The sequence below is a fragment of the Trachurus trachurus genome (assembly GCF_905171665.1).
Source record: "Trachurus trachurus genome assembly, chromosome: 18".
NCBI lineage: Eukaryota > Metazoa > Chordata > Actinopteri > Carangiformes > Carangidae > Trachurus > Trachurus trachurus.
Window position 1 is genome coordinate 18,835,519 of NC_139909.1, and position 25,495 is coordinate 18,861,013.

Consider the following 25,495-nt stretch of genomic DNA (forward strand, 5'->3'; position numbering starts at 1 on the left):
AAATATAGTTTAGTTTAGTTTAGTTTAGTTTAGTTTAATAAGTTTATTTGTATCAGGGACAATGTACAAAATAACATTAGTCTCGAGATGAGAAGAGATGCCTTGTACCAGATTTAGCTTACTAGCTACTTTCCATCCGTAGTCCCTGGGCAGGTAAGTAAAAACAATAGAAAGGTAAGAATTATCAATTTACATAGCGTTCTAAACATCCATACACATATGCATATACACCCTCTCACACATCACAAACACTCAGGCCTATTTCATATCAGAAAGAAACATACAGTTATTAAAATACTTCACACTTTGCCAAGGTTAAAAATAATTTAGGCTCATGATTAATGCTGACATGACTGATTTCTTAGGATCCATTGTTTGACTTCCCGGGAGAAAACATTGAAGTCTGTACAAAGTTTCAGATTAGTTACACACCTGACACAAAGCAAATGTGTTGTACACCTTTATTACGTTTTCTTTATTTGCAGTAAAACCATCACATTATTAAAAGATCAAACAGGAACAGGGAAAAACTGCAAACCACAAAGGTGTAAAGGATAAATAACATAAACGACAACACCTGGGAGACAAGAAGAAGAAGAACATGTTCAGTATTAGTGTAGTTAGTATAAACTAATGTTGGCTCAGTAGTACATGTGTTTCTACATGAACCACTAGAGGGAACTCTTCATCAGCCTATGAAAGACCAAATGAATGATCAGCACCACAAGGAGGAAGAAGTGGTATAGGCCTATATAGTCCTAGTCAGTGGTCAAAAATATATTCATAAAAATATAATTGAAAAACAATTTGTCTATAGTCTTATTAAAATGTCATACCAATCTTTTACTTTATATGAAGAACTATTATCTGCTACAAAAAAGAAAAAGATAAAACCTGTCTTCTGTTAAAGTTTCCTGTTCAAGAAATGCGGCCCAAACACCACACCTACCACACAGGTGATGACAAACAGCACCCAGAAGGTGACGGCCAGCAGCTGCACACAGAACAGAGTCTTCTTGCTCTGCTGTATGACCTCCTCCTCGCCCACCAGGCCCGGCGCCGCACCGTACGGCCGGTCCGGGTGCATCTGCTGCACCCGCAGGCTGACGGTGGGCAGGATGATGAAGCGGGCGTCCCTGCTGTCGCCCTCCAGGGAGACCACCACCCTCTGGGTGACGGTGGCCAGGCGGGTGGCCACGCTGGCCGGCAGGTGGAAGGCCACGGCGGGCAGCCTGGCCAGGATGCGGGAGTTGCAGGGCAGGGAGAGGGCGTCCCCCGTTTCCAAGGGGGTGAGGTGGCGGCACAGGGGGCAGGGGATGGCCGGCGGGCTGCGGGGGTCCGGGGGGTCGTACAGGCAGAGCTGGATCTTCTGGAGGCACTCGGTGCAAAACACATGCAGGCACTCCAGCATCCGGGGGCATTTGTTGTACGGGTCGTACTCCTGGTAGCAGATGGGGCACTCCACATCCATGGGCTCCCCAGGGGGGGTGGGTGCTGCTGCAGCAGCTGGGTCTCCCTGCTGGGGAGCTGGGGCAACATCCCCTGTCATGGTGGCAGGGGAGGGTGACTGGAGAGCTCAGAGACACAAGTTGTGGACAAATATTCAACAGAAGATGATACAAATCTGTAGAGAGAAAACAAGATCAACATTGAATCATAAATCAACATGAATTAATTTTGATTTATTCCATTCATGTTATACGTACTTAACATGGTTGCACATAGGCCTATTTACATAATGTACACATAGTCACCATAAATGAAAAGGAGCAGGATGAAGAAAAAAGTATATCTACCTCTATTGTTATAATTGCATTGGCTTAGGCCTACTATTTAATTAATTAAAAAAAAATTAAAGATGATGAAACATATAATAATAACAAGAAAACAAACAAGCAAAATAGCAGTGGACACCACTCGTCTATCTATCTTGTACAACTTTTCAGTTCCTTGCTTTGTGAATGCCATAGTTTTACACCTGCAACAGAAATACACATTTGTTTTAAGCTGCGGGACAACATCCCCTGTCATGGTGGCAGGGGAGGGTGACTGGAGAGCTCAGTGATGGCAAGACAGAAGTTGTGGACAAATATTCAACAGAAGATGATACAAATCTGCAGAGAGAAAACAAGATCCACATTGAATCCACTTCTGTGAGACTGAGACGACTCCACACGGTTGTTATATGTGACATTTAAACACCAACATCTGCTCCCCCGGGGACGCTGCTTTGTTTCTTCTGAGTTTTATGAACAGATTCCTCAGACCATGAGTCATAGCATTCATCCATTTAACCACGCACACACAGCTACCATCTAAACACCCCGCTGAACTCACAATCACCCCTGCTCCTTGTAGTGGTGCGTGCTGACGTGCACGATACACAGAGCATGTCCAGGAAGTTGGGAAATAAAATAAAAAGCAAGCAAGACAACAGAAGAGCTGGCAAAGGAAGACATAAGTCATTTTCCCTGAGTCTTTCTGCTGCGCACATGAGTAAGGACCACTTTGATTTCATCATCCAGATTTGTTTCACATCAAGGAACACTTGAAATGACACAACACGGCAAAGGGAAAGTAAATAAACTGCAGCTGCTGAGTAGGCAAATATAGAAGTGATGAACGAGTAGGCCTAAATGTTTAGTTAAAGGAATAGTGCCATACATTTTCTTTATTGTTAGTGGCCTACACCAAATCATACATCAACATACATTGATGTCTGTAAGCCTTTTCTGAATTGACAACAAAAGTAAATCTGTTATATGATGTGGCAACAGTAGCCTATCATTCAGGTTTGGTACAGTTTATATGGCACTTGGATAAAGTCAAGGTTTAGGTTTTTAAAGCGCATATAGTTAAGATTAAAGGAGCTATTTCCTCTACGAGCCTTTTCTAAAGTAATTGATATTTCATCCCTTCTTTAAGTGCAGTCTCAAGGATTAATACCACTCCAACATCTGACAGTTATTATTGATCTAGTTTAGCTAATTAGCATAGCCTAGCTTTACCTTAAAGGCCCCCACATACTCGGGTGTACTTGACTCAGCGCGTACTTAAGGCGGACTCAATGCGAACCCAAAGCGGACGCGTACTCTGTGTCACACAATAGACTGCTCGGAAGGAAATCTTCACATTGTCCTGTTTTAAATGTGACACCGTACGCTCGACTATGAAACCTCAAACATCCGCAGACAGTACGCCCGAGTATGTGGGGGCCTTAAGACTAGAAACTACAGTATGGGAAACTGCTAACATAGCGCCCTCCGAATGTCACATAATCTGACTGTAAACTCCCAAAAACCTATCCAATTAACATGTTATATCTCAGCTGTTTAAAATGTACTTAAACCCTTTTGCTTTTCTTAACTCACATTTTTGTTTGCACATGATTGTTGCTCCCATTGGGGCAACTAATGCTTTGCAACCCATGCCTCCTCATGAGGGGGGTTGTTGCTTAGCAGATGGGGTCTCCCTTGAATTGATCCATGGCAACACATAGCCTGAAACCTTAGACGTAAACTACATATTCATGCAGCTATTATAGTTGTTAGAATAGGATTTCAAGCAACAACAACCATTCTGTTTCATTAAAAAAAAAACATAATACATCTAATGACAATCAAGCTTTGAAAGAGAAACACTGAAGCCACCAGTGAATGGCTGCTCTGTGGAGATAAATGATCCCTCTTGTATCCATGTCAGCCAGCAGTTCCAGTGTGATTGTACAGAGAGGAAACTGGCAGCGCTCCATCATAACACATTAAGAAGCAGACAAGAGAAGCCACTTACCCAGCACACAAACCCCCTTTGATCAGGGCACACTTTGATGCCTCCCTCCGACCCCAGCGCTTCCGCTCGCACAATTCATACTTCTTCACTTGTTGGTGCAGATCTCATCCCTCCATGGTGTCGTCGTCCTCCTCCCCTCTGCCCTGTGCACATTTTTAACCAGCGCAGATCCAGCTGCGTGTGAGTCTCAGCTCGGCTCACCGGTTACCTCGTCTCTTTCCCCAGAGGATTCTCTGTGGTTTGGCTGAGCAGTAATTAAACCCTTGGTGATGTGGAGGGTAACCAGGGTGCACGAGGCAGAAAATGACAGATTGGTGCTAGAACATCTTACTGTACCAACACATTATGCTGTCATACTTCCTAACGGTCAGTATGTTGGAGGTTTAAAAACACCAAAATGTGGATTTCAGTACAATTAGACAGGAGCATCAAGTACAAACCCCCAAGCTGTCTGACACTCAGGAACCGCCATTATTAGCTATAGGTTTCAACCAAGGGGCTGTCAAACAGTGTTTTATGTACAGTACTTTTTTTTTCATGTACTATACTATTTAAATTATTATTCATTTCATTGTGCACCTTAACATGAATTATGCACTTTATATATGGATTCCTACCACAGGTGCCTTAGTGTTTATCACTCCTTTGATTGGTCTGGATTTTTACACTACTGTATAATATTTGGAATGAATGTTCCAATCGACTTATCAACATGGCAATAAAGTATTAAAGGGATAGTTCAACATTTTGGCAAATTGGCCCATTGCCATAATCCCTATAGTCATAGCAGTAGGTTCGTTACCTTTATTTGTCGGTGTAAGCTATTTTTAGAACGGAGGAGCGGAGCGGCAGGCTGTTCAGAGCTACACTATGGAGGCTAATGGAATTTCTTGGTTTCCCTCATCAAACTCATCAAATACAAAATCCCAAAACTCCAAAACGCTGTCGTGGACAAGTTGTGAGCTGCACAATCACCACGCTATGAGATAATAATAGAACGTTACGAGACAGAGTTGTTTTAGAGGTAAATTCATGCAAAACCGCTGATGCGCGTTGCGTTCAGGGACAGTTTTTCAGCAAGCCTACTCTGTATTTACCTCGAAAACGGCTCCGTTTCGTAACTTTCCATTATTATCTCATAGCGTGGTGATTGTGCAGGTCACAACTTGTCCACGAAAGCGTTTTGGAGTTTTGGGATTTTGTATTTGATGAGTTTGATGAGGGAAACCAAGAAATTCCATTAGCCTCCATAGTGTAGCTCTGAACAGCCTGCCGCTCCGCTCCTCCGTTCTAAAAATAGCTTACACCGACAAATAAAGGTAACGAACCTACTGCTATGACTATAGCGATTATGGCAATGGGCCAATTTGCCAAAATGTTGAACTATCCCTTTAAATCTTGATTTACTAGTGTTTTTCTATGTTTATAGTGACATTTCTTTGTTGATGAATGTTTAACTACAGTGGGAGTGAGTAAATACATTTGCAGGTACAGAACAGTTTGCGTGTGTTTCCAGGACAAGGTGGGTGTTCTGCTGAAATAGAAAGAGGTGGATTATTGACAGACAAATGAAGTTTCATGACTCATAGTCACTGCTGTAACCTGGAGGAGTTTTTTTTGTGCAAAACCAGCCTGTGCGGACATGCTAGATCCTTACTCAGCTAGTTCTAGGGTAATCATTTGTTACATCATTAGATCGACAAAAATAAGTTGCAATTTTGATTAATAGGAAATTTGGAGGACACAATGTGCTTAGTTTGTGTTTCCCTGTGGTTACCTGAAGACAAATGTTGTCCTGGTCTGATGACTTACCACATACAGTAAAATATTTCAATTTCGCCTTGGTATAGTTCAACAAAAATCAACAAACACATCAATTAAAGACAAAGACTAAGCTGTGATTTTGGCTCAAGTTAATTTTTTAGGCTTTTAGCTTCATTTCATGTCCTACATTGGCAAGTGAGAGAGATGCAACAGAGGACCACAGGCCAAATTCATGGATTTCATTTATATTGTGCAAAATTCAAAAGAGAAAACTCCCGCTGCACACTGTCTTGCATCAGGTTTATTACACAACATTTCAGTCTAAAAGACCTTCATCAAGTGTCATTCAGGTGTGGACTGGAGGAGCATAACTCTAACCCTAACCCTTAAATAGATTCAGTGGGCCACGTGAGCCAATCACAACACATACCGATCATAAAAACACGTATAGACAAAAAATTCACAACAAGACAACTATTAGCAGGCGGCAGGAGTAAACAATGACATACAGTAAATAGAGTTCATCAATGTATCTGCCAATGTAGGACATGTATATTTAAAAAGCAAATAAGCTATAAAAGCAGGAGTAATTAAAGCAGAAGTAAGTGATATATTTGTGTTAATATAAGTCTTAAATAGTTATATCTTCCGACAGCAATCACTTACATAGAGTGTTTGGTCTGAATCACGGGTCTGTCAGTCACTCTGCTCTGCTCTGAGTCGAGGAGAAAACATTTATCGTATCCTACAGTTTTTATCCAATGAGGAGAGAGAACGGCATGCAGGGCTGTGTGTGCAGCCAAGGGACGCCGTGAATGTGGTGACGTAGGGACGAGGACTGTTATGGTGCGTTCAAGGAAACTCGTTTTTTTCCGACCTGTGAAGTCGTACCAGTTCGATCTGGTACATAGACTGTACAAAAAGACGTACTGGTACGATTTCACGGGTCGGAAGTTACGAGTGGCCGTTATAGTGACTTTCACCGGTAAAACAGGTCGGAAAAACACGAGTGGGTTGCCTGGAACGCTACAAAGTCGTAAGTTGTGACTTGAAGCTGTAATTTATGATTTCAAAAGCCTGCCTGGAACGCAGCATTAGCGAAAACGACCGGATCACTCACTTCTGCTTTAAGTTTTTTTTTAAGATAAGACCCTGACCCATATATCTATGGGTCAGACAGTCGCTATGACAAGGAACATAAACAAACATTAGGAGGGAGTTCTTCGTTAAGGCCTTTTGTTGTCAAAGTCTGCAAGTGAAAATCCAGAACACGTACAAATGTTATATATATAAATATATATTAGTATTTGAATCAGGCACCTTTGATTGAGCTTGATCATTTGGTGGCTCTCTCTTATCACCCTACAGTGTTTCCTCAACACCTCTTGTCTGCTCCTCACACGAGGACATGTGACTCCACCTGAAATGTTGCACGTATGATATCATTTTTATGGTCTCAGTGCGAGAAATACAAAGGTCGAAGTGGTTCATGTTAATTGTGTCTCAATTAAAAGTTTCCATTTGCTACGTAGGTTTGAGGTGTCTTTGTCCTTTTATGGTTGGATATTTGAAGGCAAGAGCAAAGACCTAACCCTCTGAGTTTATCTGCTCACCACAACTCCCACACGCTCTAAAATATTGTTTCTATTGGCCACACTGTATCCACTCGAATGCAACAATAAATTGGTATTAATTTCTTATATTGGCTTGTTGAGACTGATTTTATACCAGTAGTGAAGGGTCTGTTATTAGATAACCTATAGTTACATGGTGAGTTTCACTGGGTTTCCTTCACAACCTGAACCTCTGAGGATTATCATCTTAGAACTGGAAGGACATAATATGCATTCGTGAGACATAGGTCCTGGTCTCTAAATATTTCCTTAGTCATTGTATAAAAAGCACATATAATGACATTAAAGGTGGCTGTTTCATTTAAGTCTTTCAGTGAGACGTTGCAGTGTCAGAACAAGTTATTATTATCATTTTTTTATGCCTGTGATTCTCCTGCTGTGACATGTCAGAGTATTATGTTTGAAAAGTAGGCTACCTCCCGGGAACACGGCACTACCGGGAAAAGTTAAAAAAAATCCACCTATTTGTTCTTTTAATCTTTCGTTTTTACGCCTATACTGGTTTTATGTGCAACTCAGCACTTATTACTGGCACTAAAACAGCCCAGAGGCAGATGGAAAACACCGAAAGTGTTGATATGAACTCTCAACTCTCGATTATTATGACCTTGTCTGACCACCTTCTCTTGGAGTTATGACGACATGTAGCTAGTGCACAATAAATTCAGATCTGTCCTAGCTTAAAGGTGGCCACTTTTAGGCCTTTATGACAGTATATTATATAAAATTCACAAATAATCTCTGGAACATTTCTCTTTAAGTAGGCTACAACCCCCCTTCAGGAAAAAAAAAAGTTTCCTTTTACTGTAACTTCGAGTTAAAAAGTAATGTTTTAGATAGCCTAACTAAACATCCTGACAGTAAATGGTAAAAGGAGGAAAAAAAAAAAAAAAAAGCGGGAAGGCCTCAAAAAGGTTAAAGAAGCCTGTAACACACACAAACACAGACACACAAAAGCACAAAGAGAGAGAGAGAGAGAGAGAGAGAGTGTTTTGATTGCTGGCCAAGATATTATCGGAAATGACCATGAAAGGAATGAAGGCTGGAACAACTGCAGGAGGTTTGTCCGGGGATTACCATGGAGAGACAGAGAGACAGTTGACATCACGTCACACACATACACACACACACCCTGACATGTCAGCAGCAAGGCCAGATAGGGCCCGACCTCTGAGACTATGACGAGTTAGATTAAGTAGGGGGGATACTAGGAGCAGAAACTTCCAACACTTTGACTCCTGGACTTTAAATAAAACTTTTACCAGAACTCTTTAAGGAAAATACTAAATTTCTCAATCAAATTAGTTAATTATAGGTTAGTTAATGTCTTGAATTATATTTATTTTTGACATGTGCTGTGTGTGTGTGTGTGTGTGTGTGTGTGTGTGTGTGTGTGTGTGTGTGTGTGTGTGTGTGTGTGTGTGTGTGTGTGTGTGTGTGTGTGTGTCTGTCCTGGAGGATGAATGAGTCAGAGGTGAAATCCTATCCTTCCTGTTCCTATGTGGAGGTACCTAGGCTACACGTGTGACGGAATGTGTGTAGGCCTGTGTGTGTGCGTGTGTGTGTGTGTGTGTGTTAGTGTGTCAGACAGTGTCCCCTTGGTTACAATGCAGCAGTGGGTGTAGTTTGATCTGGGTGAGTCATAGGTTGTGTTTGTTTGGCTCAGTCCTGCTACGTATCTGGCAGATAATCAAACTTGTGAGTGAGTCCCTCCTATTGCTACGCACTTCCTCACTGTCGTTTATAAATCCGGACCTGTCACTCCCCCTCTTCATTCAAATCTCCAGATCAATCTGCGAGGGAGGGAAGACCCAGACACAGCAACACACAACAAACAAAAACCAGCATGTATTCAGACCTCGAGTGTGGTATTTGCTACCGGACCTACAACCTCGGTCGCCGGTGTCCCCGGGAGCTTCACTGCCGACACAGCTTCTGTGAGAGCTGCCTGCTGGCCCTGTCCCGAGCCCCGGAGCCCCCACAGCCCGGAGCCGCTGACCGGGCCATCGTCTGCCCGCTGTGCCGACAAACCACAGCCATCTCCGGCGGCGGTGAGAGGAGGATAAGAGCCGACCTCAGGGTGGATGAGTCCGCCCTGGAGCGTCTGCTGGCCGCCGGGGTCCTCGACCAAGAGGAGGAAGAGGATGAGGAGGAGGAGCCGGAGGTGGAGGCGGACGGGCAGGTTCACGACGCCTGCGACGGCGACGACGAGGACCAGGACCAGGACCAGTCAGCGGGGCGCGACGAGTCTCCAGCCGGGCAGAGCGACTCCTCCGCGGGCACCGGAGGCGGCAAGCTCCGGCGGACTTTGAAGAAAGTTTGGAGGAAGATTATCGGGGATAAGTCAAGACAGAGAAACGGTAAACACACAACGAAATTTGGAAATGTTTTACAAGTTGTCATGTTGTTGTTATTGGCAAAACAAACAGGGAGGAACTTGTCAGGGCATGACACGAGGGTTTCTGTGACTGAAGTAACTTAGCTACAGAGTTTTATTTTTGTCTTGAAGTTAACAGAGCAGTCTGTAACTTGAAAGTTAGGTTTCTAGTGTCAGCAGCATGAATGTAGCCTATGTTTAAATCGTCCATGGTGTTGACTTCTTAGGGTTTAGACAAAACTAAACAGAAACTTTTATTTTGAAACTCAGTGAATGTTTGTGTCTGAACATGTCCTCCTCTCCTTCAACAGACTGTATGACCAGTGATGACCTGAGGAACTTCGCCATGATGTCCTGCCACATGTTTTGAGCTGTCCAGAGCCTCAGACAGACAAACAAACCCCTGGACAATGTGACACTGGATCTCCCTGCCAAATATGGACTGGTGCTGCTGATGATGCTGATCATGCTGATGATGATGTAACCTCACCAGCAAGACACAAAGACAGAGGGACCAAATGATTTGTTGCCTTTTATCCGCTCTCTGTCTGCTTGTTTAGCAGATGACCACCACCATTTAACTGTTGCACTCACATGAGAGGAAAAGGAAAACCTGTGAATTGTCAGAGTGGCAGTTTTAGGACTGTATTAATGCACTGATGTATTTTATATTTATTCTTGATCATATGTGTATTTATTTTTTGACATATTTGTTACATATTTAAGGAAAAATAAATAAGCTTTGTTCTAAATTTACTTTGTTGTTTGTTTTGTTTTTCTGTGGCTGCCTGTTGAGTTTAAGGATGAAGTAAAAAAGCACAGCTTTGGCTCCCAATGGTACAATGAAAGTTAGACATTACCACTGGCTTGGCCTAACCAAAAAAGACTGAAAAAAGAAAGGTAGGGATTGGCACAAACTGATGAAAGATATTCAATATTTAAAGAAGCTTATGTATAGTGCATGCTATTGGCTAAAGAAGGGAGACTACCCTTTGCAGACGGCTGCAGGAAGTGGCCTATACCTGGAACCAGGTGAACAGCATTGCCTCCAATCAGACTCACGCAGCACAGCTCCTCGTGTGTTTGACAAGAAAACACATTGACAGCACAAAGCAACTTATTTTTGGATCTTCAGACTCTCGTACAAACCTGGGGAGAAGCTGTCCACTATGTCAGACGCAATCGTCACTCTTTACTCGAGGTAAACTTCACAGTTTGTGGTGTTTGTGTGGAACTTTTCCACACGAGGGAGATGGGATTTTCATAAATGACAACATCACTTTGTTGAGTTTTGCACTCCCTCTCTCTCTCTCTCTCTCTGCAGACTTGTGTGTGTCTCCCTGCTGGTCTGCGTAGCTGTGATGTTGTTTATCATGTGTTCAGATGCTGCAAGAGGTGAGTGTAAATAGACTAGTATTTGCCAGGCCCACACTGCAGAGTCTGCAGTTTCACTGAGATATTGTTCCCCTGGAAATGACACAACAGTGCAGAGATAAATCTGTTATGGAGTAATCAAAAGAGCATGTGTAAACAAATGAATCCATTTGATTTTGTGCAGTAATTTAATATTAAACAAAACTACAGAACTACAACTGCATTAATTGAGGTGAACTTTAACCAGATGACAGATATTTCTACTATACCTAATATTGTTAGGCTACTTGAGTAAGAGTACAAATACTAGCTACTGGTCAAAATTTAATCTGTTACAAGTAAAAGTAGCTCAGTTGACATGTTACTCGAGTAAGAGTAAAAAAGTACTTGCTTTTAAAGGTACTTAAGTATCCAAAAGTACATGCTTTTACATTTACTTTAAGTAAAAGTAAGAGTAAATGTCTTATTTTTCACATCAATGAATTACTATAATTTTTTCTAAATGAATTTAAGGACCTTTTAACTGTTGTTTCTGAGAATTAACTCCTTGAAACCACCTGCACTGATGTGCTTCCTTTAGGGGTTAGGGTTTCCTTCTTTGACAAACGAAGAGTTCATTTGCAAAAGCAGATAAGTGCCATTTTGAAAAAAAAATGAGCTGAGGCTTTGTAATTATTCTTTGCAAAGTGTTGTTTTCAATAAAACTTTATTTTTTTTTAGATATGTCTGTTTTGTTACATCTCAAAGTCACTCAACTTTGGTTTGACTAATATCACCTTATGTAAATTAAAAATTAAAAATGAAGATCCTAGAATTTTTTAAAAACGGAGTTATCTGCTTTTGCAAATGAACTCTAACACAGCTTGTGTCCAATAGTATTTTAGAAAAAAAAAAAAAAAGAGCAGACCTGAAAGTAACAAGTACTTTTCAGCCTTCCTAGAAATTAACTCGAGTAAAAGTAAAAATATTTGTCTTGGAAATGTATTCAAGTAAGAGTAATAAGTACCAAATAAATCCTACTCAAGTAAAGTACAGTACAAATCCTCTGGATATGTAGCCTACTTAAGTACAGCACTCAATTTACTCTGTTACTGTCCACCACTATCTATTTCCCAATATTATTTTCTCATTTTCCCATTCTTTTCCTCCTGTAGTCAGTCCCATAACAACCTATGTGAACCCTGGAGTGAAGAGATCAGTGTTTACACCACACAGCCAACACCGTGCCCTCGCCACTGGTTTCCTGACAACTGAAACTGGCCGCCAAGGTGGGACTACAACAGAAACTGTGATGAGGGGGAATTCTGCAGCAGCATTATCAGTCACTGACGTTCAATCAAACCCTCATCAGTTTACGGGACGTCACTTTATTTACAATCATAAAACCCCAGATAGCGTACAGGCACGAGGTCACACCGTAGGAGGGGCCAGGCCAGCAGTGAGCAGCACTTTGCCCACCGGTCCTTTTTCGCACAGGAGGCCACAACCCAGATTGAGTTCATACCCACTCATCATTAGAAAATCATCCCAAAAAGAAGCTGGCAGTCCTTTTCATCAGAGCTCTAGTTTTTCACAAGTCCGGGACCACAGAGATGCTCAGAAATCCTACAACGAAGCTCCAACAAACGCCTCTCCAGAGCTGGCTGCACATAAAACAGCCCGGCCATTAAAGGCTGGTGAATACCGGAGTGCTTCGCTGCCAGCTCTGAGAGGGCATTACAGCGGCCATAAAGAGACAAATGAGCTCTCTGCGGTTAGAGTGCCGAGTACATCTGGTGGGATTCAATCAAGCAAATTTCCCGGCTTTGCGAGTCAAACTGTCTCTCGTGCGCCATCAATCAGCCGCGGCCTGGACGCCTCCGTTATTAAACGCAACCCAGGCCCAGAAAAGCTGACATCATCCATCACTGATTCCTCCCGGGGGCTGAGCTCATTGACCGGCGGCCAGGCGCTAAGACCCAAAAAGGTCCAGTGGTATCTTTTCAAGGACTCCCAGACATCGATGAACACGGGTGGTGATGATACAGTCACAGGTGGTCGTCGACAAACTTCTGGACTGAGCGGTTCGATCACAATGCCACTTAAACACAGACCCTCTGATGTAGGCCTACAACATGCTTCAGACTTTAGACTAACACACAGAAAAGCTCCAACCAGGCGATATGATGTCAGCCATAACACCAGTGTGGCCCAAACAGCCAGTTCTACCAACCACCAACTCATCTCCAGCACATACCGTCCTCCTGTTCAACTCTCTTTGCATCCTGCTTCAGGAGAGACAGAGAGTTTTGTCCCCGTTTCTCACACAGCCTCCCAGGATAACTATGCCACCAGCAGTGAGCGATCTGTTAACGCTACCGCAGGAGGGTCAGCGCACGGATACAAACTGGGACGATCCACGAAAAGCATCTACAGTATCAGAGGGTTTGAGAGTCTCCTGAAGGAGCGGCCGCCTCCCTCCTCCGGCAAAAGGACCCAGTCTCAACCGTACAGCTTCAACAAAGGAATGGATTATAAGTTTAAAATTTCACATATACATCCGTCTTTGTCACCAAAGTATAGTTTTGGTTGGAGGGGAGGATCTAGTCCAGCAAAACTTGAGTGGACACCCACAGATTATCCACCACCATCTTCTTCTGGCTCTTCAGATCTGGTCCAAACCACAGCTGTTTCTGCTCCAAAGCCGTCCACATCAGGAGGTTTTAAAGACATCCAACCTCTGCTGCCTGAAAGTGATCCTGGTATGGAGAGAAAACCAGATCAGAGAGAAGTCAGAACCTACAAAAGACTCTACAGTTTTAGAGGTTTTGGCACTCGACCACTTGAGGGAGCCAAAACTTCAGTTAGAAAACCAGACGCTCTCCATCAAGGCTCTGAACTCAGGAGCTCGCAGATCTGGCAACCCAAGAGCAGCAGATGGTCGGATCAAACAGGTGAAACAGAACCAGAATCCATCAGTAGGCCCACGCAGATGCAAAATGAGCAAATAAGCAACGTAGCAGACACTGAATCACTCCATAAGCCCGCAGGAAGCTCTGAATCAGCCGAGGGCGGCAGATTCACACCAGAAAAACACAAAAAGAACCGGAAAATTTACACTTTTCTGGGTTTTCAGTCGGTTCACGGAAGAATTGGAAACGCACCCAAGAAAACACACTGGAATTACACTGGGAGAGATCCAATTGCGGCATCACCGGCAGCCCACAGAGTCTCCTCAGCACAATTCGGATCAGCAGGAGGCCTCAGTGTTGCATCCAGCTCAGCGTTTAAGCCAAGAGCGCCCAACAACAACAACACATCCAAACCCGTGGCAATGAAAACCAGTCTGCTCAGTGGTTCCACCGGCAGCACGGTGAGAGGGAGGCGTGTGAAAGGAAAACACATTAACAGCAGAAAGCTCAACCAATCGACTCCCCTGGCCGGTGGTGGTGGTGCTGTAAATGCAGCCATTGTCAGGCTGCCCGCTCGCCCTGCCAGGGTCAGAGCTGTTACATATGCTGATGTTCTTGGAAGCGCTTCATTCAGCAGCGTCAGAGCTACAGCCCTGACACCGACCACACCGGCTGATGAGGGATATTTTCCAAACACTCCGGCGGCTACGACCGAGCAGAGAGAGGGGGCGGGCTACTGGACCTCCAACCCAGATGATGGGGGGCAGAGCAGGGGAAACACGAGCACGAGTCCTGGTGTTAACGCTGAAGATGGGGTGGAGGGTTTCAACAGTGCTGAGGAAAAGAAGATGAGAGAGAATGACACCAGAGTGGAAGTGGATTTTGGTGCTTTCTTGGATAATGAAGAAAGTGGAAGTGGAGCTTTTGATCTTCCTGATGTTTTCTCAAATTCTACAACAGTATCCGGGAGTCAGAAGCTCAGTGAAGATCGATTAGAGCTAGATTATTTACGACTATCAACTGAGAACATCTCCTTCAAGTCAGTGAAACTGTCCCATACTGAGAAATGATTATGTTGAATTGCTGTGTGTGTAAAAAAAGAAAAAGAATAATCCCAATAAAATCTGGAGAGGTTTCTGTGATTCTGTTCTTGGGCCATTATTAAATAAGTTATTTATACACTACTCATGAAAAGTTAAGGATATTGGGCCTTCAGCTGAAGTTTCACAATGCACCTAAAATGCACTATACAGGTGAACTTAATTTGACCTTCTTTAAACTTTTGAATGCACATGTCCAACTGTTCAATGTTTCAGTACTCGCTGTTCTCTAACAAGGTGGTTAACCGCAAAAATCAAGTGGCTGATCCATGAATCCATCACTAAATGTTCTGGTTTAATGACAGTTTGTACTGAAACAGTCCTCCTAATAATTTTGTCCACATTTTGACATCATGGGACCAAGACGACACCTAACAGTCCATCAACAGAACCTGGACATGTCGAGGCCTCAGACGATGGGATGTTGTCAGAGGGAAGTGTCCACTGAGCTCAGAGTGTCACAGTGTCATCAGCAGGTTGAACAAAGTCACTGCATCTTTTGTTGTGGTATACCCGCCTCTGTTTCAATACATTGTTTGAGATGAAGAAATTACCATTCCTAACCCTATTTTTGGCTCGGGACCCCTTTTTGACATCACAAAGAAATTTCTGGTGACCCCGCTATTACGTACAGTCATGTGATTGCGGCCAATCAAGATGCACCAGCTCAGATATTTGCATTTTATTTTAACTCGATTTATATTCGAGAAAGTGAAAGTAAGTTGTTTAAGATGTACGGTGTTTGTAATCATAATTTTAAAAAGAATAATAATTAGTTTAAAAAAAAATTATCTGTAATTTTTTTTTATCAATTACTAGACGTTTCAGGCGACCCCATTTGAATTTCAGGCGACCCCACATGGGGTCCCGACCCCAAGGTTGAAAAACACTGCCCTATGGTATAATATCACTGTAGCATGAACTTTATACATTTTCCATAAATTTCACCCAAAAGTTGAATATCCAACTTTTTGTGAGTAGTGTATTTAATATGTAAGAAAAGTTTGATTCTGAGCCATTTGGTGTTTTGTTGGAACGATGATAATTATTCAAATTGGTTTCAGGCAGGGTAGGAGGAAGAAGGATTTCTTGTCTTTCTCTCCTTGTTCAATAAACGGGGAATAAAAACTGTGTTTCTTCTCAGTGACAACATATGTAACGAGACATAAAACATGTGCAAACAAAACAAAGTGTGATGATGTGCCCCGTTTCATTAAAGTAAAAGAGATCTAACGGGTAAAAAATGTCACTAAAATATTAATAAAGCCCATTGGAATAAAAAAAAGAAAGAAGAAGAGGAAATTAAAAATGGCAACACATTAGCAGCTTAATGTGAGTCACAAGGCTGCAGCGCTCAGCAGGGGACAGACTAATTAGCTGATTAAGATTTTGACTGTGAGATTATTTGAGAGATGAAACAAATTATTAATTGCGGTGTCTGAAGTCCATCCTCAGCATTAACAGTCACCAAAGAGCCTATTTATTTGTGAGCATGAAATGACTTCTGAAGCCCTGTCCTGATGTTACCCCGGCTCTCTGGCCTACTGCTTCATTCACTGCGGTCAAACCCCTACTTGTCTCTGCCATGACTAACCGATTACAAGGAATGCTGGGAATTATTCGAAAATCTACAGAGGTCAAAACGTGACCTAACTTTTGCCTCATTTGGCACAAACGTTATGTCGAGTATGTGAAGGGGAAAGCGAAGGAAGGTCACACTCGAGGCTTTTTATAAATTGATTGTATTCCCATTCCCTGTGTCCTCATTCCCAGGCAGGCAGCGGCTACTCACTGCGCTGCTGACACAGATTTTCCATCTCAGTTTTGGAGGAAGGGTTTCAGAGCGCTGGTCTCGAACAACTCGTTTAACATGCTACAGGACAGAAAAAAAAACCTGGTCCACCCCATTTTGTGAGAGGGTCTCACTCTCCTTCTCTCTCTCTCCTTCTCTGCCAAGCCACTAATGCAAAGAGTAGGTGAAGGAAACAGGTCATCATGTGGGTTTGTAAAGTAAATACACATGAAATTACAACAATATGCAACTATATTGGTAAAACTGGTGGTGAAGTGGGTTCAAACTCCGGTCCTGGAGCCTTTCTGTTTGCCATCTTCCCCTTGTGTCTGTCCAAAGACTGATCCATATGACGATTACTGGCATCTCTATGGTGCCAGTAGGTGTGAATGTGTCTCTATGTGTCGGACTGGGTGCACCTGACCCCCACTCAATGTAAGCTGGATTTCCAATATGAATGCACTGTCAGTACTAACTAGATGCCAAGGTTTAGCACATGCATGTTGACCTGATTGTGCATTTGCAGCAGCAGCAGCAGCAGGAGAAGGAGGGGTCACATGTTCCACTAGATGGCGACACTCAACCATTTTATTATCCCGTGTGTGTGTGTGTGTGACCTCAACCAAGAGGATGTTGCAGTCCTCATGTTGTGGAGCCCCAACAACAAGAGGAATTTACCAAACAAGCAGAAGCTAAAGAAGCTAAATCACACAATTATTGTTATGGAGTCTGTTTCTTTTTTTCTTTTCTTCTGAAGCTTAAGAGAAAAGTAACTTAAGAGTAAAATTGATGACTTTATTTTTTCCCGTCATCTTAATCAATCAGCTCAACGAGGCGTTCACTTTCAGGGGGGCAGCGGGTCCACCACCACCACCACCGCGCTAAGCCAAGATCACAGCTCCTAACAGGTCCATTCACACCACCTGACCCCTTCACCTTCTCCCAGTTAGCCAGCTCCACCTAAATACCACGCAGCTCCACGCTTGTCCTCAATCTGAGGCTGCAAGGGGGCCCCAACGTGAGGAGGAGGGAGAGAGGTGGGGGGGGGGGTGGAGGGGTCTGCCAGTCAAAGTTAAACACATTGTACATTGGATTAACATCCCACCCCCCCACTCCCCCTCTCCTCCCACCCCCCTTAGCAATACCCGTGGAAAGTGGGGCCGTCCACTTTCCCACAGCATTGGAGACGTGCTGAGGTGATATGATGTTTTGAGGTTGCCGTGTGCTGGCATGTCGAGGCGTTGGCCTGCCGGCTTCTTCAAAGTCCGCCCCTCTTTCTCTCACTCCCTCTCTCTTTCTGTCTCTCTCTCTCCCTCTCTCTCTTTCTGTCTCTCTCTTTCTTTCTGTCTCTTTCTTTCTGTCTCTCTCTCTGTGCTGCCTTTTGTGCAGCCGAGTGTTTGTGGATCTGGTTCACACACTCCCTGCATTTCCTTGTGTGTGTGTGTGTGTGTGTGTGTGAGTGTGTGTGTGTTCAATGCAGACAGTGTGGTGTTTTCTTGCAAAAGCCCCCCCCCCCCCCTCTCTTGCACCTCCCCTCTCCTCCTCCTCCTCCTCCTCCCCCCCTTCCTACTGTGAGGGGAATTCTGTACCATGTGTCTGTGGTTTTCAGGGAGCTTTCAAGGAAAATATAGCACAGAGGCCTCACAGTCACCGCCGCCCCCCCTCCCCAAGAACGCCCTCCTCTTTCTTCCCCTCCTCGCTTTCCCTCCCTCTCTCCTCACTCCATGTGGCACTTTTTTCTTTTTCTCTTTTTTATTTTATTTCACTCTATTCTCTTTAACATCTCCTCTCGCCTCTCTTCTTCTGAGCTAATATCTCACCCAGCCTGGTTATAAAGGCAAATCCATAATCATGGCAAACAGAGAGGCGAAAGACAGAGGGAGAGGGAGGGAGAGGGAGGGAGAGGGGTGAGAGCGTTAGCTGGTGGTGGGCAGGCAGGGGAAGGGGAGGGAAAGAAAGACAGAGAAAGGCTTTTTGTTTGGCTAAGTACACTATGTGAAAGAGGGGGCGGTGAGGAAAAGAGAGCTGGAAATACATTAGAAAATGGTTGCGTCGGCTGTGGCATTTGTGGATCACATTACCTCACATGCCATGCGGCGGACGGACCCGACCGTCGGAGCCACTCAGTTTCACCATGACTCTCTCTCTCTGTGTATATATGTGTGTGTGTGTGTGTGTGTGTGTGTGTGTGTGTGTGTGTGTGTGTGTGTGTGTGTGTGTGTGTGTGTGTGTGTGTGTGTGTGTGTGTGTGTGTAAACTAACTATATTGAGTCTACAGTGATTAACTTTGCCCTAAAAAACTATATGAAGGGCTGAGGAGAGGAGGGGATTAGCAGAAGCAGCTTGAAGTACACTGAGTGTAATCCAGGGCTTTATTGGCTGGGTCAACATATATACATACAGTAGGCTTACCTAAGTTGAAACAGCTGCTGTAGGTGGTTTATTCTAGCTACTTGTACAGGGAAAAAAGTGTTTTTTGGCCCCACATTTATAAAAGCATATATGTTTCTACTTGATATTTGAATATGTGGGAACCGTTGCAGGGAGGGAGGAAGCTCTTTGGGAGCATGGAGCTGAAAGCAGCGTTGACATGAACATTCCCACATCTGCTATGGGAGCGAAAGCTATTTCCGCGTCCTGCATCCAACGAGCTTCCTGTGGCCCAGCGCCATGGAGGAAGTCATAAAGACGGGAAGACTTCCTGTATTGTTGGCCAACATGCAAAAAGTATGGACCGTACATGATCCGCCAATGGGGCCGGGGCCCCGCGATGTAAACACCATAAAAATAGCAACCCCAGCCCCATTAAAGAGGCCGAGACATACGTACTGTACATCTGACTGGACATTTATACTTCCTCCACTGTAGCGGGCCCCCTCAAATGTATAAAGCGGAGGTGTCAAACGTGCGGCCTGTGGGCCAAATCCGGCCTGGCAGAGGATCCAATCTGGCCTTCAGGATGAATTTGGCATATTATATTATGATATTGTTCAAATTGCACATCAAAACATGTTTTTTGTCAAGAAATTTCAGGTTGTTCATAATATGTTTTGTAAAAGGATAGTTAATTCACTGTAAACATCTTAGTAATGGACTAAAACGAAGGGAAAAATTCAGAGTTCTTTTTATTTATAGGTTATCGTACTATTATTTTAGTGGTCAGGCCCGATTGAGATCAAATTGCCCCGTTTGTGGCCCCTGAACTAAAACAAGTTTGACACCCCTGGTATAAAGGCTCTGAAGTAGATCTGAGGCTGAGGGGCGTTCGAGAAATTGCTCAGGTTTGATCAGTTTTTGTAAAAAGTTGTTCATTGGTTGCACATTTTTCCCTTTCTTATCCCTTTAATCATTACACAACCCTTAACCCAGGTTGGGTTGGGTATAATAGTGTTAAGTACGCAGAGTATATATGGAGAATAAAACACAAATACACATTGGTCAACAACATCTCCATTAGTTTATCCTGAGGTTCAAAGTTCTTTGCAAAAGGCCATTTAGCAGCCGGAGCTTTCAGTCACATCACACATGGAGGTGTGTTTGTTCTTTTTCTTTTTCATGTGATGTGACTGAAAGCTCCAGAAGAGCCACTAAACAAGTCTTGTGTTTTGTGTGTGTGTGTGAGATTAATTCATGTGACACTGTACAAACATTCCCGTGCCCACCCTGCAGTGTGTGTGTGTGTGTTTAAACAAGCACAGTTACTGAGTCTATTTCTGCCGTTTTGTGTATGTGTGTGCCTGTGTGTGTCCATATAGGTGCGTCTAGTCTAGTGTAACTGTAAGCCGAGCTGGAAATACAAAGACACACACCACGGCAAACATCACACACTCACCCACACAATGAGGAGATGATACACACACACACCTCCCACTCAGACTCAACAGGTCTCTACCTGCTGGCTGCTGGCCAGAGCGCCTCTCTGTGACTGAACTCTGTGTCCTCTTCACTTGGCCGCCATCCAGTATCCCTCCACCTCCCCCTCCTCCTCCCCCTCCACCTCCTCCTCCGCCTCCTCCTCCTCCTCCTCCTCCTCCTCCTCCTCTCTAGTCTTGACCACAGACGCTGCCACCGTAGCAGAGGGAGGCATTGACGCCGCCTGTCGCCAAGACAACCAGATGGCAGCTGTGCCCATTTCTGCTCCTCTGTTCCCTCTCCTTATCCACGCTGCTGATAGCGGCGCTACATTTCCGTCTTGCTCTTGTTTGTCCGTCACTGGGAATAAGGATGTGGGTCAGATCTGAGTTTTATCTGATTTCCCATATCAACTTAAGGATTTTAGAGAGAGAAGGCTTTCTTAGAGTGACATCCCCCCTCCCCTCCCCTCCTGCAGGCTCTCCGTTGCCTGAGGGGGGCATCACAAGGGAAAGTTGCTCATTCATTCATAAAATTTTTTGACTTTCTGGGAAGCAGCATCACGAGGAGTACTCTTGCCACTGGTAATACTGAATGGAGCCAGCGCTTGCACAAGTGCATGATGGGAAAAGGGGGGAAATGTTTTCTGTTGTTCTCTGTTCGGGCAATGTGATCAAAAGTTGTTCCAATGACCACTAGTAGTTTTGTGTATAAGAATATATACATGTAACTGTTTATAGAGCTGCATTACATCAGAATGTGTATGTATGTGTATGCATGTATGTATATTTATACATGTATGTGCATATATATACATTTTTTCTTGTACTCTGGGTGGCTTTAATGTTGCTTTTGCCCATACTTTTCTTTTTTGTGTATATTCTTTATCCATTTTTAATTTTAAAGTTGTTTTATCTTCTGTGTTTGTCTTGTCTGTCAGTGTCCTTTTGAGTAATGTACATCCTCTGTACCTTGGTATTATTCACTCATGTTCTTTTCTTCTTACTTGAAAATTGAAATAAAATTTTGATCAAAAAAAAAGGAAAAAGGGGGAAATGTCTCTATTGAAACTAACAAATCTGAGGTATAGGGACAACATCCCCTTTGGGACTCACTTTTTTAAGATGTAAGTGAACAAAAGCAGGAACACGAGCTGTGCAGAGAGCTAATGGGACAGACACAGTGTCAGTTTCAGTAACACTTCGGGTGTGAGTTCTTCTTTTTCTTATTCTCATACAGGTTGAACCTTATTTATACTCACATAGGAAACCGAGAGCTTTTGCAGGTGCAAGCCTGATCTGTATGTGTGTGTGTGTTCTCATCTCTATTAATTCCTGCAGAGCCCCAGTCAAAGCACAATCACACCCGGCTGGGGGTTGAATTACTTGGCCATCTGTGTACAAGGATGATACAGGATCCCCATGCATGTTAACAACAACAGGAGAAAGAGGCACAGATTTATCCTGCCTCAAAAAAGGAAAAGAAAAGAAAAGAAAAAAGCTTTTTTAATTAAACCGAGCGTTGAGTGAGATAGCACTCAAATAGCAGCATCAAATAAGAGTGAGGGTGAGGAGGAGGAGGAGGCTGAGAGCTCACCCACTAAACACCCATGTTGGTCAAATTACCGGTAAGACGAGTTATTAACTCAATGGGCAACCTGCCAACCTCGAGTGCAAATGATCTTATCAATGGGAACGGTGGATGTGACTAACGCGGCTAAAAAGGCTTTGTGGATTAACAATCAGGGCTGTTTTCTTTTCCACAATAAAGTGTGACATCTGCGCTGTGGTCGCAGCCTGTTCGAGCCACTGTGTGTGAGTCAAAGGCGGCGAGTGAGTGTGTGTGCGAGTGTGTGTGTGTGTGAAGGGCATGAGCCGGCCTGCGTCTGTGGCATTTCATGCAGATGTTCACACTTGCCTCAGCCAGTAAATCGCAGCGTCTTCCGCTCTTCTTCTCCTTCTCCCTTTTCTCCCCCTCGTAGATCAGTAGCGCTGTTGTTTTTCCGTCTCAGGCCTGTCACTTTTGAACAATCGTCCCTATTACATCACTCAGAAGGAAACTAAAGCAGCCGGTCACAGAAACAAAAGAAACCACAAGTCCTTTCTTGTTGTTTGACTTTTTTTTTTTTTTTCCTTTTAGTCAAGATTTTTTTTTTGTCTCAAGCAACAGAAGTAAAACTGCCTACATCAATGGCAAATCTCACAATATTCCCATTCAGTACCATCCCTCAGGGGGGGGAAAACAGGAGAAAAAGGGATAAAAACAATTTAGATCAGCAGCAGCACTTTTTCCTGCACATTTTTATGAACATCTCTACACTTAAAAACGCAATGAATGAAATCATGCAGCCACTTAAACTGTTCAACCCCCCTCCCCACACACCCCACATTACACACACGTGTTCATCTGAGCTCTGCTGAAGTGACTTTAACTCACGATATGTGGCTGAACCTCGCCATGGGCAGTCAATGCAACAAAAAAAATAGAATAAAATAAAAAAAATTAACTATTTTCCAGACTGTAGGCAGTTAACGTGTTTCACTGAAAAGTTCATGAGATGCTCAGAGCTGGAGGGGGGGCGGGGGCTCTAAATGGTAGGATAATAATGACTGCTAGTCAGGACTAAAGGAAGTCTGTGCGCTTTTCTTTCTACACTACTGAAGTACCTTCAAGCATATTTCTGTTTTGGCGGAAAACTGCTCAGTCACAATGCAAGAACATCCCTCAACGTACATTAGATACATTTCAACTCATCATCATGTGTTTGCCAGCAAATAACGCCTTGGCTTCATGGTTTGAAGTCCAATTGTTTTTTCCCACTTGTGCTTTAGCTGTTGCTATTAGGGGCAATTCCAACCACAGATCCCAATCTGCTCGTAATAAAGCTGCATTGTTATGCTCCGGGCGCCCCGACAGTCATGTGACAAGAGTGAGAAAGTTCATGAACTTCCCAAGGCAGGCAGGCAAACACATGAGTACAATTTGGAGCTACGTAGATGCACATGTGTTCAGACATTTAGACATTTTGTTGTTGTTGTTGTTGCAGTTTTTTTGCGGTGGGGTTTTCTTTCTCATCTTCATGCATTTCTTCATAATGCTTGGGTCAAAGTCATAGGGAAGAAACAAAAAAATTCAAGGTTAAAGCATACGCAAGTCTTCACAATGACCTTTATCTCCAAGAGTCACATCATCAGCAGACTGCGAGGCAAGATATGTCACAGTTCCTCCCCCCGCTGCGAAAAAGAAAACAACGGAGGGACACAAAAGGTTACATTATTAAAACAAAACAAAGCAATACGTTCGGACTTGAGAGCTAAAAGGTTGCTTCTTGAGGTGCTGTCGATGAGGAGAACAGCTGAGTCTTTTTTTTTTCTTCTTTTTTTTTGTCATTGTCGTTGTCATCGTTGTGATTTGGCACTGATGGCCCTGTAATGATTGGGTCTTCTGTTACCGACGAAGTGAAACAGTCCAAAACTCCTCGGATCAGGGCCACGACTGTCAGTCAAGTCATCTGATAGATCATTGTCACACCGAACATACATGAACATGAGAACTGTACAGCCAAAAAAGAGACAAAAATAGACACAAAAATAGACTTGATATATTCTGCTAGGACAGCCCTATTAGTGCTAGCTGCTAAAACGGGGCAGAGGGACAGACAGGCAAGTAGGACAGACAGGCACTTAAGTGCTGATGCATAGCGGAGATTAAAGTAAGAGCTAAGCAAAAGACAGAGTAGTGGGGTGGGGGGAGGAGATCAGAAACAGAGAGTCTTAAGTAAAGATTTAGGGTCGAAGCATTTTCAATTCAACCAGTTTAAAAATCAAAAAGTGAAAAAAACTCTCTTCTTAAAATGTTTGGTACCTCAATGTATAAAAAAGGTGAGAACAAATTAGCAGTTTTTATACTGACAGAATTGAAAAAAAAACAACAACAACTGACCCCATTTTTCTGGCGCTAAAAGCAGCAGTGTGCTGACCGCTACAAAGCTAGCATTAACATGGCTATTGATAGGGTCTCTATCCTCAGCTGTATGTACCGTATGTTTATTTAGCATCCTGAGATGAAGGGGATTAAGTGAGACACAAGTGTCTGGAGCTAATAGCACTAATGGGATTGCTTGGCTCTATATCAGGGGTCTCACCCTGAGCTGTGTATAGTCAGCAGGACGGATCTGACCTAGCTGGCTTTAGCTAGCTGGCTAGCAAGCAACAGTATCCCCTGCTGTTAAAAGGGATAGTTCAACATTTTGGCAATTTCACCTATTGCCATAATCCCTAGTCAAAGGGGTAGGTTCATTATGCCTTAATTATCGGTGCATGTTGTTTTGAGATCAGCGGGGCAGAGACGCAAGCTGCTCAGGTAACACAATGGAGGTGAATGGTACAGGTCCCCTGTCCTTCAAAACTCATCAAATAGCCTACACGATCCAACAACTCCAAAACGCTCTTGTGGAGAAGTTGTGACCGGCACATTCACAATAATCATGTATAATTATGAGACAGGGTTATTATGCGTAGCCGGAACTACATTGTGATTTCAAAAGCAGTAGTAGTTTTTGCTTCCTGTATCGTAATTTATACATGATTATTTCATTGTATGGTGAATGTGCAGGTCACAACTTCTCAACATTGTTGGATTGTGTATTTGAGGAGTTTGATGAGGGACAGGGGACCTGTACCATTCACCTCCATTGTGTTCACTGAGCAGCTCACGTCTCTGCCCCGCTGATCTCAAAACAACATGCACCAATTATTAAAGGTAATGAACCTGCTTCTATGACTATAGGGATTAAGGCAAAAGGCAAACTTGCCAAAATGTTGAACCATCCCTTTAAGTGCCTTTTTGTTTCAGGCGTGTGTGCGTGTGTTTAATACTTTCGGCGTATATGGCTCTGTTTGAAAGTTCGGAGGGAGGGGTAG

General features: G+C 43.5%; 3 protein-coding genes across 3 annotated transcripts in view; 2 read left to right on the forward strand and 1 right to left on the reverse strand.

Annotated features, from left to right (window-relative positions):
• Nucleotides 1-25,495, forward strand: part of per1b (period circadian clock 1b) — a gene marked incomplete at its 3' end in the record, with an annotated part of 402,390 nt that overhangs the window by 283,533 nt on the left and 93,362 nt on the right. The window lies entirely within an intron of this gene.
• LOC311001788 (uncharacterized protein) lies at nucleotides 531-4,417 on the reverse strand. Its single transcript, XM_083992944.1, has one exon. It carries the CDS (start codon nucleotides 1,547-1,549, stop codon nucleotides 905-907), a length of 645 nt encoding a protein of 214 aa, XP_083849070.1. The 5' UTR covers nucleotides 1,550-4,417; the 3' UTR covers nucleotides 531-904.
• LOC311002071 (uncharacterized protein) lies at nucleotides 8,618-11,020 on the forward strand. The gene is made up of 2 exons (XM_083993290.1): nucleotides 8,618-9,547; nucleotides 9,876-11,020. The coding sequence occupies exons 1-2, from the start codon at nucleotides 9,034-9,036 to the stop codon at nucleotides 9,932-9,934; spliced, it is 573 nt and encodes a 190-aa protein (XP_083849416.1). The 5' UTR covers nucleotides 8,618-9,033; the 3' UTR covers nucleotides 9,935-11,020.

Coding starts and splice junctions, on each gene's coding strand:
- LOC311001788 (XM_083992944.1), bottom strand. CDS start 1,549: ATGACAGGGGATGTTGCCCCAGCTCCCCAGCAGGGAGACCCAGCTGCT.
- LOC311002071 (XM_083993290.1), top strand. CDS start 9,034: ATGTATTCAGACCTCGAGTGTGGTATTTGCTACCGGACCTACAACCTC. Junction 9,548..9,875: donor TAAGTCAAGACAGAGAAACG/GTAAACACACAA, acceptor CTCCTTCAACAG/ACTGTATGACCAGTGATGAC.